Source organism: Desmodus rotundus, chromosome 6 (genome assembly GCF_022682495.2).
Source record: "Desmodus rotundus isolate HL8 chromosome 6, HLdesRot8A.1, whole genome shotgun sequence".
Taxonomy (NCBI): domain Eukaryota; kingdom Metazoa; phylum Chordata; class Mammalia; order Chiroptera; family Phyllostomidae; genus Desmodus; species Desmodus rotundus.
In genome coordinates, this window is record NC_071392.1 from 8593638 (window position 1) to 8609576 (window position 15939).

The 15939-nt window shown below is 44.1% G+C and overlaps 1 protein-coding gene and 1 non-coding gene across 3 annotated transcripts in view; both read left to right on the plus strand.

The window, feature by feature from the left end:
* The first annotated feature begins 3614 nt into the window (after positions 1-3614).
* Positions 3615-15939, plus strand: part of NT5C3A (5'-nucleotidase, cytosolic IIIA) — a 45497-nt gene continuing 33172 nt past the window's right edge. Inside the window, exon 1 of one of the 2 annotated variants that reach the window (XM_024562958.3) lies at positions 3615-3828. In XM_024562958.3, coding sequence (XP_024418726.1) covers positions 3691-3828 — 138 coding nt within the window. In that variant the 5' untranslated portion in view covers positions 3615-3690. The remainder of the gene's footprint in view (positions 3829-15939) is intronic. The other variant, XM_024562960.4, reaches the window with a different exon arrangement.
* Positions 9959-10074, plus strand: LOC112307049 (small nucleolar RNA SNORA32). The gene has a single exon (XR_002975015.2). It is a non-coding gene; the product is annotated as a small nucleolar RNA SNORA32 (small nucleolar RNA).

A 15939-nucleotide genomic window follows, 5' to 3' on the forward strand; every position in this document is an offset into this window, starting at 1 on the left:
CCTAGAACTAAGGGAATTCAGTTTTTCCAACCCCAATAACGAATGCATACTCTTCACCAGAGCCTCTAGATAGGAGCCCAACCCTGCAGACCCCTTGATTTTGGTCATGGGAGACGCTAAGCAAAGAACCCAGTTGAAGCTGCCCAGACTTGTGACCTACAGGACTTGATTACAAGATAACAGATGGTAGTTGTTTTAAACCATTGTGTGGTAATTTGTTATGCAGCAACAGAAAATTAATACAGTGGTTCAGTTGGGTTGGGTGTATCAGATTGGGCCAGCTGCTTGTCCTTCCTTGCGTCTGCATTTCCTTGAGTCTCCATTTCTTTGACTGACAATACTGACTTCACACAGTCATCAGGAATTGACAGGATACTTGTAAAGCATTTAGAAAACAGTTTGGCCCCTTTCGATTCCTAACTGCATGTTAGCTGCTTCTGCTACTACCTATGCCATCATTACGTATTCCTGCTTCCTCAGGGATCTTCCTTTAATTTTCCCTGCTCACTCATGTCCTCAAATTCTTCGACTGCTGTGTTGCAAACATTTAAAGATTGTTTTAAGTCCTGGCCTGGTGGCTCAGTTGATTGGAGCATCGTCCTGTACACCAGAAGGTTGCAGGTTCGATTCCCAGTCAGGGAACACACCCAGGTTGCCAGCTGGATACCTGGTTGGGATGCGTATTGAAAGCAACAAATCTCTCTCTCTCCCCCCCCCCCTTTTCTCCCTCCTCTTCTCTCTTTTCAATCAATAAACATAGCCTCAGGTGAGGATTTTAAAATTATTTTAAAATTATAAAAGTAATGTATGTTCATAAAAAGTTTCCAATTCAGAGCCACAGAACAGTAAAAAGTGAGCATCTACTTAAATGGTTTTATGTATATATCCTTCCCAATATTTTTTAAAATGCATTGCCACACACACACTTACTAGTTTTACATGACTGAATAACACTTTGAGTAGTGTTCTATGACTTCCTTTCACTTTGTACACCTGGGCAATCTTATTGCCTACTGCGAGCTGCAAATGGCCACAACAGTCCCTGGTGTGAATGTGCTGATTCATCTAACCTTTCCTCCATCACAGTTCAGTTGTCTCCATTGGTCCTTCTGTGATACTGTGATTTATAAGGAATATGTATTTGGTTACTCACATGGCCAAATACATACCTAGTCCACCGTTCCTGGCTCACAGTTCCCAAAACCCTTGGAATTTCGCGAGTAATAAGAACAATGGAGCAATATCTTTTATTGTATTTTGTCTCTCATCCTTATTACCTGAAGTCACTTCAGAGACCTAAGGTGACATGAGTGTCACAGGATCCATCTTGTTCACCAAACAAAACACAAAAAGGGCATTTGTGCCCCTGACGGTTAGTGCCAGACTCCTTTTCTTGCCAGGTGCGTGTGCCCCACCTTCCTAAGAACCTCTTGCCATAAATGTCCCTCTCCTCCTCCAACTGGTTCCCTGTCCCAGGCAAAGAGAGCGCCTCACCAGGCAGGACAGAGCTGGAGGGATCACCCCAGGGAACTCCCTGCATCCCTTCTCTGTCGCCCTGGAGACACGAAGGGGACATGCATTAACCCCTTGAAAGACACCAGGCAGGTGAGAGCACGTTCTGCTGCTCACAAAGAGGAAAGGTTGGAAAAGGTGGTGAGTGGGATGTGGCAGAAGACAGCAGTGGAGGAAGGGACACCTTCGCACTTCAGGCCATCTTTGCCCTGTTGTCACTTTCTAGAAAATTGTGGGATATGCATGTGGTTCTGAAGCAGAGCTCTGGATTTTTTTTTTTTTTTCCTTTAGAGCAGGAGAGAGGGGAAGGGAGGGAGAAAATGAGGGAGAGGGATTGCCTCTCGCACACCCCCAGGTGGGGACGGAGCCCTCAACCCAGGCCCTGCCCCAACCCGGATCCAGTTGGCGACCTTTCGCTTTGCAGGACGACGCCCACCCCCCTGAGCCACACCGGTCAGGGCTCCTCTAGAACTTTCTAATCTTGCAAAACTGAAACTCAGTACTGAGTTGACCAATTCCCCCATTTCCTCCTCCCCCAGCCCCTCCAGCAGCATCCTAACAGTTTCCGTTTCTAACAGTCTGCCCGCCTCATACACTAGGAGGTCAGTAAGGGTCATCCTTGCTGTCGAGCGACCCGGAACTTCCTCCTTTTTAGGGCTGAGTGGCCCTCGGTGAGAAGTACCTGCCGCATTTCCTTCAGCCATTCACCTGCCGAGGGGCCTGTGCGTTACTTCCACGTCTCTCCAGCAGCGCTGCTGTGAAGGAACCAGCAGGGCCGGCCGCTGAGTAGCGCTGTCTGTTCTCCCGGATGGGCTCCCAGCGTGGGGGGACTGGATCGCGCGGGAGCCCTCCCTGTTTCCCACAGGGGCTGCACCAGGTCACAGTTCCGTGAGCGGCGACCGAGGCTCCCGTGTCTCCACGTCCCCAGCAACGCTTGCTGTTTTCTGTTTTTGTTTTGCTTTCTTTGGCCACGGTCACCCTAGCTGGGTGATGTGACAGCTCTTTGAGGTTTTCACTTGCATTTTCCTGATGATCGGAGATGTTGACCTTTGCCTAAGCTTGTTGGCCATTTGTCTAGCGCAGCCTATTGCCCATTTTTTAATTGGGTTGTTTTTTGTTGTTCAGTTATTGAGTTCTTTATATACTCTTTTAAAAAATATTTATCAATTTGAGAGAAACATCGATTTGTTGTTCCACTGATTTATGCATTCATTGACTATTCTTACAGACGGCTGGGAAACGCCGGTCACACCCACACGGTCACACCCACACGCTCGGCTGCCAGCCTGCGCTCTAACCCCGCCATTGCCAAACTTTTTCGTCTAGTGGCGCACAGAATCGAATTACTAAATTCTGCGGGACACTAAAAATACATTTTTTGCCAATATGACAAAAAAAAGGGTATAATTTTGATTCATTCACACCAGAGGGCTACTGTTGTCTTGGCAGTTACTGGGTTTTGTTGGTGGTGTTGACAATCTAAGGGAAAAGAGGTCAGTTTCCCTGACTAATCAGGTATTGCATGGTTTAAAAATTCTTGAGGCACATGACTTGAAAATCGCTACTCTAACCCACTAAGTACCCTACCAGGGCTACACAGTCTTGATATTAACCTTCATTAAGTATATGGTTTCAAAATACTCTCTCACATACCCTCAGCCGCCTTTTTACTTTGCTGTGGCCCTCGCTGCGCTGCTGTTCCTCCCACACAGTACAGCCAACACTACTGCGCAACTGCGAAGGCTGCGCCGCGCGTGGCCTTCTGGGGGTTGTAGTCCAGAGCGGCTGAGAAGGATGGAAGTTGGAGGACTTCTTTCCCAAAGGCCCAAGGTTGGAATCGGACTTCTATTGGGCGGGGCTAGAACGAACCACTGCCTGGTCCTCTTTGGCAGAGGAAGATAATTAATACAATACAATTCCCTTTTCGGTGCTTGGACAGTAGCCGCACCCAGGCCCACCTGCCGCCTGGCCTCCGACGCAGGCCACGCCTCCCCGCCTTTCCCCTTGTCCCCACCCCTCGGCGCTCGTGGTTGGGGCTCTCCGCGGGGGCGGGGCTCGCGCAGAGAGGCGGGGGCGGGGCATCTTGGCCTCTTTGGCAGGCTCCCGCCCCTTAGGCCGTCCCCAGCGGCCCAGCGACCTGGTCTTTTTCGCTTGGGAGGCGGGCGAGGCTCTCTGTTCATGGACCGGGCAGCCGTGGCGCGGGTGGGCGCGGTAGCGAGTGCCAGTGTGTGCGCCCTGGTGGCGGGGGTGGTGCTGGCCCAGTACATATTCACCATGAAAAGGAAGACGGGGAGGAAGACCAAGATCATCGAGATGGTGAGTGTAGGGACTCGGCGCGCCGGAGCGCGGGAGGGCTGGCGGGGCTCGCCGCCGCAGAAAGGCTTGGGGAGCCCAGGGAACCCGTTCCGGACCCTCCACGGCGGCAGTGGGGCCTTTGTTAGGTCTTTTGAAACAGGCGGCAAATAGGTGATAAGACCACGAGCTGCTACTTCCTGCTGCCAAGTCCGTTTCTTGAGAGATGAACTGAACGCCTGGACGTGTTCCTCCCTCCTTCCCGCATCCCCCGCAAGCCTTTGCAGTTAATCCGGTTTAACAGAGGAATTCTTTCTGCACCGTGACTAGGATGAGTTAGATTGGGAATAGGTGTAACTTCGCAGTGGTTAAAAGAATGCCATTTGTCCAGTTGGAGTTCTATTGTGCTAGGATATTATTTCTTCTTCTCTGGAACCGCCAGGATGAATCTTTGTGTTCCTTTTCTTCCCAAACGTCTTGCATAACATTTTAGAAATCTGTTTACAATTTTATTGTAATAGTGTTTCAAGAATTCTGTTTGAGGTACAGTATAAACAGTATTTGCTCCAAAGTCGGGGATTTTTGTTTTTTAGAGTCCATTAATCAAGATAGGTTACTCACTGCCTTGCTTCTGATGCACTTTCTGGATGGAGTGTATACTCCAGGTATACTCCCAATCGTGCGCTACACACGTCATCATATGCAGTTAAATATATTTGTGACAAGTCAGTTGACAATCTACAACGCTACTAAATATTAATTATTTTAGTTTTATGTATTACTTACAATTTGTCAGCCTCAGTGACATGTCACTGAGGTGGAATCAGAAGAACTGTTTGATTTCTACTGGACCCAGGTGGAATACAGAAATATTTCCTGTAACTAAAAGTAAAAAAAAAAAATGTTGACCACTACATGTCTCTTGTGCCAATAATATTTCTAGGTTTTGTTTATTGCTAGAATTAAGTTATTCTTGGGTTATTACTTCTTTTCTACACTTCTATACCCACAACAGCCAATTTTTATCTCAAACATTGCATTTTGTTTATGGTGCTGTCCTGCTTAGAGAACTTTGGTGGCTTCCTTTTGTCCCAAACCAAAAATTTATTCATGACTATCTTCTTATGACTCATAAAAGTTAATTCTGTGTTAAAAAATGTTCAGTGTGCACATGAAAAGAAAACGGATTGGCATGCCTCCCTGTGTGGTCTGCTACGCCACTTGTCTTAATGAAGGCCCATCAGGCAGACTGACTTTACTTATTTGTGGTATAGAAACCAGTCAGTCTTTACAGACACGTATGTATATCCACTGTCATATTAATTTAGATTGGAATATATGTGCAGGAAAAGAGTCCAAAGAGCTTGATGTTTTTAACTTGTAACTTTAATGGGTTACGTATACAAATGAGATAAACATTTGACTGGGAATCTGAAGACCTGGATTCAAATGCTGGTTTTATCTCTTGGTAATAAATGTGTTTTAGGGGGCATGCCCTGCCCACCCACCCCCCACCTCACCCTGGAAATCCCCCACCTTAGAGAATCTGTACAAACCCATGGATGTCCAGTGAACGTAGCTCAAACTGGTCACAGGTGATGGAACCAGCAGTAACTGCCCAACCCTGATGGCCTATCTGGAGCTGACGAGGTCACCAAATGACCTCTGGCACTGGGTTTAATAGCTCGTACTGCTGTTGAGTTTTAAGTGAGAGACACAGGGAGATGGTGGTGGGCTGTGCGCAGTGCAGCTTTTGAAATGCGCCCTAAGGCAGCAAGTGCACACACAGGGGAAGCCAGTCAGAACACGTGCTGGACATGTTCAGAGATAAGAGGAGCCCTTCCACATAGCTGATGTTTCTTTCCCTTCAAGTCTAATTCATCATTCTGTGTGTTCCCCAAGGCCTTGTAACAGCCAGCCTTACTTGTTAATGGAGCTGGTTTGGGCAGATTTCTCCTCCTTGTGCAAATCTCTTTAAGATTACTAATTAATTTACCATGGTCAATATACATTAATTTTTAAATAAACTTTTCATTTTGGAAAATTTTTAAATTTACAGAAAAGTTGAGCAGGTTAGTAGAGTCCTCTTATACTCTACAACCAGTTTCCCCTGTTATTATCTTTAGTATGGATCATTTGTTAAAATTAATAATTATTTATACACTTTAAATATCCATACTGGTTCAGATTTGCTTTGCTTTTACCTAATGTCCTTCTCTGTCCCAGAATCTCATCTAGAATATCACATTGTATTTAGTCATCATGTGTCTGTACCTCATCTTGGCAGTGACAGTTGCTCAGATTCTCCTTGCTTTTTTAATGTCTGTGATACAATAAGAAATAACACCTTTGGTGTTTGTCCCAAGTTCCTGGTACACACATAGCTCAGAAAACACTTGGACTTTGGGAAGTGTTAAGAGTGTCTCTTGCATACTAATGAGATAGACTCTGCCATCTGGTGGCCCCAAGGTGGCTTCAAGATGTGGGGCATGGGCTGGTGCATCCAGAAAGATCAGGCGTGATTACAGGATTGGAACTTTTTGTGCCCCTCTCCCCTTCTGTGGAGGGGGAAAGGGCTGGAGTTTGGGCTAATCGCCTCTGGCCAATCACTTAATCGGTTTTGCCTGTATAACAAAGCCTCCATAAAAACCCCTAAAGGAGAGCTGCCTGGTTTGTAATAAACCTGTAACGATAAGGAAAGCACTCTCCCAAGTTGTGTGTGAATAATGGGACCTGAAGAAGGGATTGTGGGAACTCTCAAATTTTTACCCAGGCCGTCAGACTTGTGGGTGGCAACCTGGGACTTGCTGACTGACAACTGAAGTAGGGGACAGACTTGTGGGACTGAGCCCTTTACTGGTGGGATCAGACACTCACTATAGATAGTGTCAAAATCAAATTCGCCGGAGAGTTGAATTGGTTGGTGTGAAGAAAAACCCTACACATTTCGTGCCAGCAGCATTGTGTATAAAAAAGGTTCAGTGTAAAGCACCATAACTTTAACATGGTGTTAGGGTGGTTGGTGATGTCGGCTGTAAAAGAATTCACAAAGAGAAGTGTAAAGTTTTTATTCACTCTCCAAGAAAGGAGACGGGCATGCAGTGGAGAGATATACCAGCATTGAGGGGTGGGGGCTTTGAGCTTTTATGGGATTATAAGTGGATTAAAAAGGGTTGGGGGGGGTTACTGCTGTGAGGCCCCTGGGCAGTTGGGGTGTTGTAAGGCGAGGCTGCAGTTTGCTCCATTGTTATCTTCCACCTGTGGCTGTAGGGAGTGGTCGGTGAGTTCTGTTCTTGCTTTCCAGTAGCTTCCGGTCCTGGGACAGAAGCTCAGCAGAGTAAAATGGCAGTCATGTTTCACAGGGTCATAGGCCTGCTAGGCAAATGGTGCCACAAGAGCAAATGGGGCTGGCTTTGTCCTTTCAAATGGGAGCTGTAATTACTATACAGAGCACAGACTATCAGCTCATCTGACATCCCGCCGTCGTTTTTCCTATGGACACTACCAGTGGGGCATGATCTTTGTCCACTGAACTTATTTTCTTTCATCTTTGTTTCTCTCCTCTAAGCTTTCATTGTAAAAACTACCCTAATTATCCCTGTAAGGATGACTTGCAGTTGTTGTAAACTGCACTAAAATGGTTGAGGCTACCAAACATGTGTGTAGAAGTTTATACACACAGAGTTGAATTTTGCACAAATGAAACTGGTATTGGGGGAAGAATTATATAATTGCAAGCCTGAATTCCTTCCTTCCTCCAATCTCTCTTGGAGTCATGCAGTATCGAGTCCTTCCTCATATCTGCTGGCCATCACTTCTCAGTTTTAACTTCCCAATCCCATCAAGCAAGCCTACCCAGATTCGACCAGCTCTCTCCCAGGTGTCCCTACTCAGATGAGGCCTTTACAGCCAGGAATGGCCACTGTCTCCATAAAAACAAGATTCGGGAGCAAAGCTTGAGCCCTGACTGAACGCATCCTGCCAGGCGGAGAAAGCCACTCCAGCAGGGTGTAGGCTCTGGGCTGGACTTCCTGGCTGCTGCTGCCCTGTGTGGTCCCCACCCGTTCTCTAGAGCCCTTCACTCAGCCCTAGCTCTGACAAACTCTAGGATTACAGGCTCATTCGGACAGAACCCCTTTTTCTTTTCTTTTTCAAATTTCAGCTCTATTGAGATAAAATTGATAAAGCTGTAAGGTATTTAAGTGCACATAGTGGTGATTTGACATATATACACATTGTGAAAGAATTCCCTCCGTCTAAATTAACTGACACATCCATTGCCTTACATATTTATCTTTTTCTTTTCTTTCTTTTTTTTTTTGTGTGTGTGTGAGCATATTTCAATTCTATACTCTTAGCAAATATCAATTAAACAGTACAGTGTTATCAAATTGTAAAAAATATGGAAGTTGCCCTAGCTGGTGTGGCTCAGTGGATTGAATGCTGGCCTGCAACCCAAAAGGTTGCAGGTTCAACCCCCCAATCAGGGCACACGCCTGGGTTGCAGACCCGGTTCCCAAGTTTAGGGCATGTGAGAGGCAACCAATTGATGTATCTCTCACACATTGATTTTTCTCTTCCTCTTTCTCCCTCCCTTCTGCTCTCTAAGAAGTAAATAAATAAAATCTTAAAAAATAAAAACACAACACTAAAAATAGGGAACTCTTCACGACACGGTGCAACAGAGCCCCCGCCTGTCTTTCTGTAGCATGGGTCAGGCATCAGTCCTCCAGAGCAAACACATTTTAAGTTCTCCAATGACCCCTCCAAAGGTCCTTCTTGCCAGCCTGCCAGGAAGGTCACCTTAATAAACCACCCCCTTGAACAGCTTTTCACAGATGCAGCTTCCTTCACTTTTTTCGCCCTTTTTTAATCTTTAAGTGGGTGAGATCCCAAGAGTCATGAAACCAACTCTCTCCCTTTCCTTATTACAGAGTATGCGTGGGGGTTCCCGCCCCTCGCCTTAACTTGTTGCCATCGTAGTGGTTCCTGGGTTTGAACCTCAACAGGCAGGTTCAGAATTTAATATCCTCTTACAGCCTAACATTCTATGAAAACTTTTAGATGTCACCTTTTGTTAGGAACTGAATGATGCCTCCCAAAATTCAAATGTTGAAGTCCCAACCCCTCCTACATCAGAATGCGAGCCCATGTGGAGCTCCACAAGGCCTCCAAAGAGGCGATGAAATTAAAATGAGGTTGTTAGGAAGCAGCCCTGATCCAACATTACTGCGTCCTGATTAAGAAGAGGAAGGAAAACCAGGGCCCTTTGTGCACGGAAGGGTAACTTCTTGAAAGAGGCAGCAAGCTGGTCACCGCCCACAAGCCAAGGACAGAGGCCTCAGAGAAAACCAACCCCACCAACTAACCTTGGACTTCCGGCCTCCAGAACTGTGACCAACGTCTAATCTTGGACTTCCAGCCTCCAGAACTGTGACAAAATAAATTTCAGTCGCTTACGCTGCCCAGTCTGGTATCTGGCTATGACAGCCTTCCCAAAGCAGCACCCCTGGGTTTTTTTGTCTGTCTGTCTGTCTGTCTTTTTAAAGAGAGTTTCGCAAATACATGTGGTTTGGGGGTTTTGTTGTTGTTATTTGATGAGCATATGTCATCTTTCTCTCTTTTTTCTATGTCTTTTTTTTTTTCTCCAAAGTTATCCTTGCCCAGTTAATGTGTAGCACTCGCATAAAAGGAGATCACTCAGCCTTCAGAAAGTCATATATATTTTATCTGTTATAAGAAGAAACTGAGCCCATCTCAAAGAAAACGAAGGCTCTGAGGTATTACATTTTCTGCAAACCCTCTATATCACTGCATTTCGAATTAACAATGAGTGGGAAATCACTTGAGTTTATTTTAAAATACATGTCGGTCTCGTGCGCAGCATTATGTGAAGACTGCCGTGTGACGTAGGAGTAAGGAACTGGCGCCTTGCTCGTGCCTTCTGAGATGTGAAAGAATGATAAATCTGGTCTGGCCAATATGTTAACCAAAGAAAAGAAGTAGCTGAGCATTTGAGATCTTGGTTCCCAGCGTGTCATCAGCTTGGCTCAAGTAAACTCATAAAAATTCTAAGAAAGAAAAGAAAGAAAAATATACATATTTGAAAGGAATATTCTAAACTCCCCAGTTAAAGACAACATAATTGTCTGCCTTGAAAATCCTAATGAACCTGCAGTTTCCCATTTGCCGTGGGCATGACCACGAAACATTTTCCCACTTGGTTTTCTTTCTGCTTCACTACTAGCAGTCAACCTACTGGGAAATTTTATTAACCCTTACTTATTTTCATTGCCTAGATCAGCACTGTCCAATATAAATACAACACAAGCTATATGTGATTTCTGTAATAGCTACTGGTAATTGGTGAGATTTTATAATAGCTGTCTTAGATTTCCGGAATCTTCCAGATGTCCTTTGTCTAGCTAATCTTTCTAGGGTGCTAGTGACCAAATAGTTTGTCAACAAATGATCATCTCTACTGCTGTTACATAGGACTGACTGTCATGGCAACTGACTGGATTGAGCAAAAAAGGGATTAAGACTCAAACTCATGAGGAAACCAAGGACTCAGAACATATGAAATCCTTAAATAAAAATTTATAAACTTTAAGTAATTGTGCTTATGTTACAGGTAATTTTTTAAAATCCTTTAAAAAAATAAGAAAATCCTAATGATCCAACTGAAAACCTGTTAGAATTAATGAATTCATTAAGGTTACCAGAAACCAGATTGAAGCACAAAAATCTTTTAACGTTGTAATATGCCAGCAAAAACAAACTAAGTTGCAGTAGAAAGAGTCCTGTTCACAGTAGCGACCAGGAAAAAAGTAAAAACAGCAGGAGGAATTTAAGACCTTGAGTGTGAAGGAAACAAGGCATATACAAATGTGAGAATAGGTGAAAGAGAAGATCTGTGGAAATTCAAATATTTGCATATCCTTTGGATGCAGCCACTGTTATGGGAATTTGGGTACATCAGTTAAGAAAACAAAAAAAATCGCTGTCCCAGTGGGTGCTGGGGTTGGTGTGGTCAGAGAAAGGGGCGTTGGAAGAAGCAGGACTCTGAAATTCAGAGGAATAAAGGATATGAGAGGTACCTGGTGAAGTGAGAATAGCCAGAGTTAGAGAGTTAAATTTTTCTTACAATGGGTTGCTCATTGAAAGTACCATTTTATAAATTCTACTTGACTGGATGTGGAGAGAACAGAATGAGGTTCAGAGTTTGTTCCACCAGGCCGGGCAGCTCAGCTGGTTAGGGCGTTGGTCCGGATACACAAAGGTTACCGATTCAGTCCCTGGTCAGGGTACATACAAGAATCAAGTGTCCTGGCTGGTGTGGCTCTGTGAACAGAAAGGTCGCTGTTCAGTTGCCAGTCAGGGCAGGCACGTTCCTGGGTTGCAGGCCAGGTCCCCAAATGGTGAGTGCAAGGGGAAGCTGACTGGTGTTTCTCTCGCACATTGATGTTTCCCTCTCTTCCTCCCTCCCCCTCTCTCTAAAGATATATAAAACCTTTTTTAAAAAAAATCAACCAGTGAATGCAGAAATAGTGGAATAACAAATCGATGTCTCTCTCTCCCTGTATCCCTCTCTCTCTCTCTCTTTACCCTTGCCCTCCCCATCCTTCCTCTCTCTCCAATCAATACATTTAAAAAAATTTTTTTTGAAAGATTCCAAAATGTTTCTTCCCAGGGTGGCACTATAGAATTCGCTGAAGCAGACAAGGCGGGAGGGCAGGCTTCAGATAGAAGAGTCTTTTCAGACACTTGAGTGGAGATGCCCATCAGGCATTTAAGAGACAGGGCTGTACTAGGGGGAGAGTATTTGGGGAGCTACATAGAAGTTAAAATTGGAACAGTCCAGGAGGTGTTCTGAAAAGGAGAAAAGAGCTAAAGGCCAGAGACTGAATTTTGCAGAAAATGCTCAGATAAGTAGCTGAAGAAAAAATTAAAGAAGCATGGTTTTAGAAGTTTCAAGATATTGGGTAGCTTTACGGAAGTGAATACAGGTAGTTTAAGAAAAAGAATAATCAAACAGTAACAGAAGGGGAATGAGATTTAGTCAGAGTTTTAATGGGGTGACTTAGTAGGAGGAGGAGGAGGAGGAGGGTGGTCAAAGTACACCACTGATTTTGAGAACTTTTTTTCTAAAAAGAAAGGGGCGATAATCAGAGAAAACCAGAATCAAGCAAAAGGGTTTACTTTTTTCCCAAAGAAAAGGTACTTATGTCCATGATTCATATAAAATATAATTTGGATAACAGTTACTTATAATGGCATCTTAAATTACCATTCAGTAGAAATATTTGCACAAATTTATTTGTTAAGAACATAGCACACAAAATTATATAGTAGTTTTAGGATGATGCTTATAGCATCATTTAAGGTTATTTTTGCCTAATCTTAGGTTTTGCTGTGAGTGAATTGAGTATTTCCAATTACCCTTAGAGTACTGCTCTCGTGATACTTGCGATGGCAGTGATGCTTTGAGAAGAGCTTCCCCTACTACAGTTTCAGAAGTGGCCAAAAAACCTGTTAGATTTGATATATTCATGTTTTTGCTTCATATTGCAGAGATGGGACAACCAGTTTATGACATCAGGAAGATGGTTGTGGGGACCGGACAGCACAGCTCAGTTGGATTCCCAGTTAGAGCACATGCCTGGGTTGCATTTTCAGTCCCCTATCAGGGGCCTGCATGAGGCAACAATGTTTCTTTCCCATTCTCCCTCCCTTCCCCTAAATTTTAAAAAATTTATCTTGGGGATGGATATGGTTTCTTTTAAATTATTTTTTGATTGATTTTAGAGAGAGGAAGGGAAAGAGAAACATTGACTTCTTGTTCCACTTATTTGTGCATTCATTGGTTGATTCCGTTACATGCCCTGACTGGGGGGTTGGGGGGGGCGAACCTATAATCTTGGCTCATCAAGGACAGTGCTCTAACTAACAGCTACCCAGCCAGGGCTGGATATTGTTTCGTATCCACAATGTTAGAGCAAGAAGAAAAGGGAAGTCTTGGGAATTGTGCCATTTAAGTGGTGTTCAGTGTTAGAGGTGGAATAACAGGAAGTGTTTACAAAAATAGGGGCAAAATCATATCAGACTGCAGAGGTCACAAGTTGGACTGAAGGGCTATTGGGGAGGTGGTTTGAGCAGCCACTGGAAGAACAATGAAGTGATGAAAACCAGAAAGTGAGAGTCAAGTGTAAGAAATACTTGTCCTGGGGGCGTGTGTTTTGTTTTGGTTTTGAATTATTGATACAGGAGCTTATTGGCAGGCAGGAGGGTGGTGAAAAGCAAGTGATTAAAGATGTGGGAGAGAAGAGGAAATAATGAAGCCAAGTTGCAGAGGAGATAGGAAGGCAGGGGCTAGAGAACACAGGTGGACAGATGTCTTTGGAAAAGAATAAGGGACATCCTTGCTTCTGAACAAGTGTATACTCATTGACTTACAGTTGCTTATTTCTGTAAATCCTTATTTACATTATGTTTTACTATTTTTAGCCTTACAGTACCTGCCTCTACCTACTTAATTCCGTATTTCTGTCCACGTGACCTAATGTCTCCTATTAAATTGCTTCTTTTTCCTAATTTTGCATACCACCTGCTTTCCTAATGTGGGAAGGAAGAAACTTTACCCTCAGAGTTCTTCTGGCTGGTCTAATAATCAAACAGACATGACAAGATGACAAGAGAATATAAGTTTGCTTACCTGGCAGGGGAGATATCCTGGTCACAAAGGTGATTTTCCGGGGGTGATGCTTATCCATTGCTGAGTCCTGGAATTTCCTCAAAAGTGGGAAATTGGACTGCATAATTTATGGTAGTAATGCAACAGGGTGCACTGGTGTGGGGGAAGCAAATGGGGATTTGTAATGGGGTTCAGGACTCAGGGTGTCCAGGAAATATTAGAAAATATATATATATAGGATGTCCTCACCCCTACGAGTCTGAGCTGGGGGATGGGACGGCATGGAGCAGGGCCATTAAGTTGTTTTGAATAGCAACAGTTTTGCAGATAACCTCCAGAATGGTCATTGAACATATCTATAACCTTTAACTGGTTTCATGTGAAATAGCTGTGGCCTTGCTTTGAGCCAGGGGGATGGGAGTGACTCCAACTCATGATGGAACTGGGAGGGAACTCACCCTGGTTACGGTGCCTGTGTGAGAGCTTGGATATGATTGGCTCCACGCCATGGGGCCACACCTGCCCGGACTTACTATGGCAGCTCAGTAAAGCTGGAAAAATACGGAAATGCTGGCAGGAGTAACAGATTGTGGGAGGACTCAGAAATTGGGCTGCAGAGGAAGATTGGCGCTGGGATTTAAACGCAGGCACAGCAGCCATGCTTGGCTTTTTGGTTGGGACCACGTGGCTTTGGCAAAAGTTGGGACCATGCAGCTTTAGGATGCTCCCTTTCTGCCATGTGGCTTAGGAAGCAGGAGAGACTTTGCCTGAAAGAAAAGGGGTGAAAGGACTCTTGCTGGTGGGCCATGAGAAGGTGCCACATGGTTTTGGATTAACTGGAGATTGTGGCGGCAACACAGCTGATGGTGCCGGAACCGAGGGGCTGCCTGAACCATGGACTTCTACTTTTCCTGAGATACAGTACTCTGGACTGCACAAAGGAGAGAAGGAAGGACTGTGCATTTGTGGGTATTCTGAAGGACTTCAGTATTTTTCATGAAGACATTAAGTCATTACTCTAAATCTATATAACTTTTTTAAATAAATAATAATCCCTTTCCTTTTCACCAATCTCTGGCACTGAGAGATGTCTTTCCCTGGCAGCAGGCAAGGCAAACCTAGTACAGGGGGGAGACCCCCGGAGCATAAAGGTGGGTTCATTCAGTAACAGTATATCATTCACTGCCCCCTCCCACCCCAGGTCTGTTCTGTAACAGTAAGGGATTGAGTTCACACTGTCCCCTGGGAAAAAAAGGAGAGAGAAAACAACCAAATTTAATCATACATATGTATGGGAACCCCACATACATGAGACAGCCAGGGACCCTGGGTGCAGAGAGGTTCAGAGACACAGAGGGGAAGTGGGTGTATGAGACACTCTGTGCTGGGGGTGAGCTAAGGTGCCTTGGGGACTGCATTGCAGGGTGATAAGAGCAGACGTTAAGTAAATAGAAGTTTGCCCTGCCCTACAGATAGGTCAAACAGGTTATCTTTGATAATCTCTTCTAATGGGTAGGCCCCCCATCTCAAGTTCACATGGAGGACAGAGGTTTCTCTTGAGCCCTCTTGAGGCACACCTTAGATGACTCATTCTGAACCCCCACTAATTTCTCCTGCATTACTAGATTACCAGATTTTGCCACATGTAACGCACACCCACATTTTGTGCACATTGTACACAGGATTATCGTGCCCATGATATGTAGTCATGATACCCATTTATGATGTGCATCCTTATTTTTACCTCAAAAATTTGGGCAAAAAAGTGTATATTATACACAGCAAAATATAGGCATTTTCTAATTCTGGTTTTTTGGTTTTAGTTACCAACAAATTACTTTTTTCTGTAATAGGAAACTAATCTTTCTTTAAAAGATGAGATGGTTTAATCTTATTCATTTCTTCTCATATCCTTTGTTAAATTCTGCCTAAGTACAAGTATCTGTCAAATGCAATAAAATGCAAGCACAAAACCAGAACAAATGTATAGTCTTAACGTTATCCCCTAAAGAGCAACAAGGAGGATGGGATTTATTTGGACCACAGGTTTGGGGAGATGGAGCTGTCTTTAAAAGTTCCCCAACCAGTTAAAATTGTCATTTTTAATTTAACCACATCTCAGCAATTTATGGCTTCCTTGTGAACATCCAGGGTTACTCCATAAATAGTTGGTGCTGTTTTTGAAACTTTAGTATAGTGTGTTTCCTTCCTGGAGATAAACTTATAACAAAAACTTCCTCTCTTCTTATATCGTAAGATAGTATCAGATGTTCTCTGGACACTGTAACTGAATAACAGGCAAGTATTGAGTCTATACTTAGAAAAAGGAGGGGGGGAACCAAGACGTAACTGCTTTAGTATGTGAAAGAAAATTAACCTGACGAGCTCAAAGGATGGTCTAAAATTAAAATTTATTAACTAAAAGCAGTTCAGTTTTACCT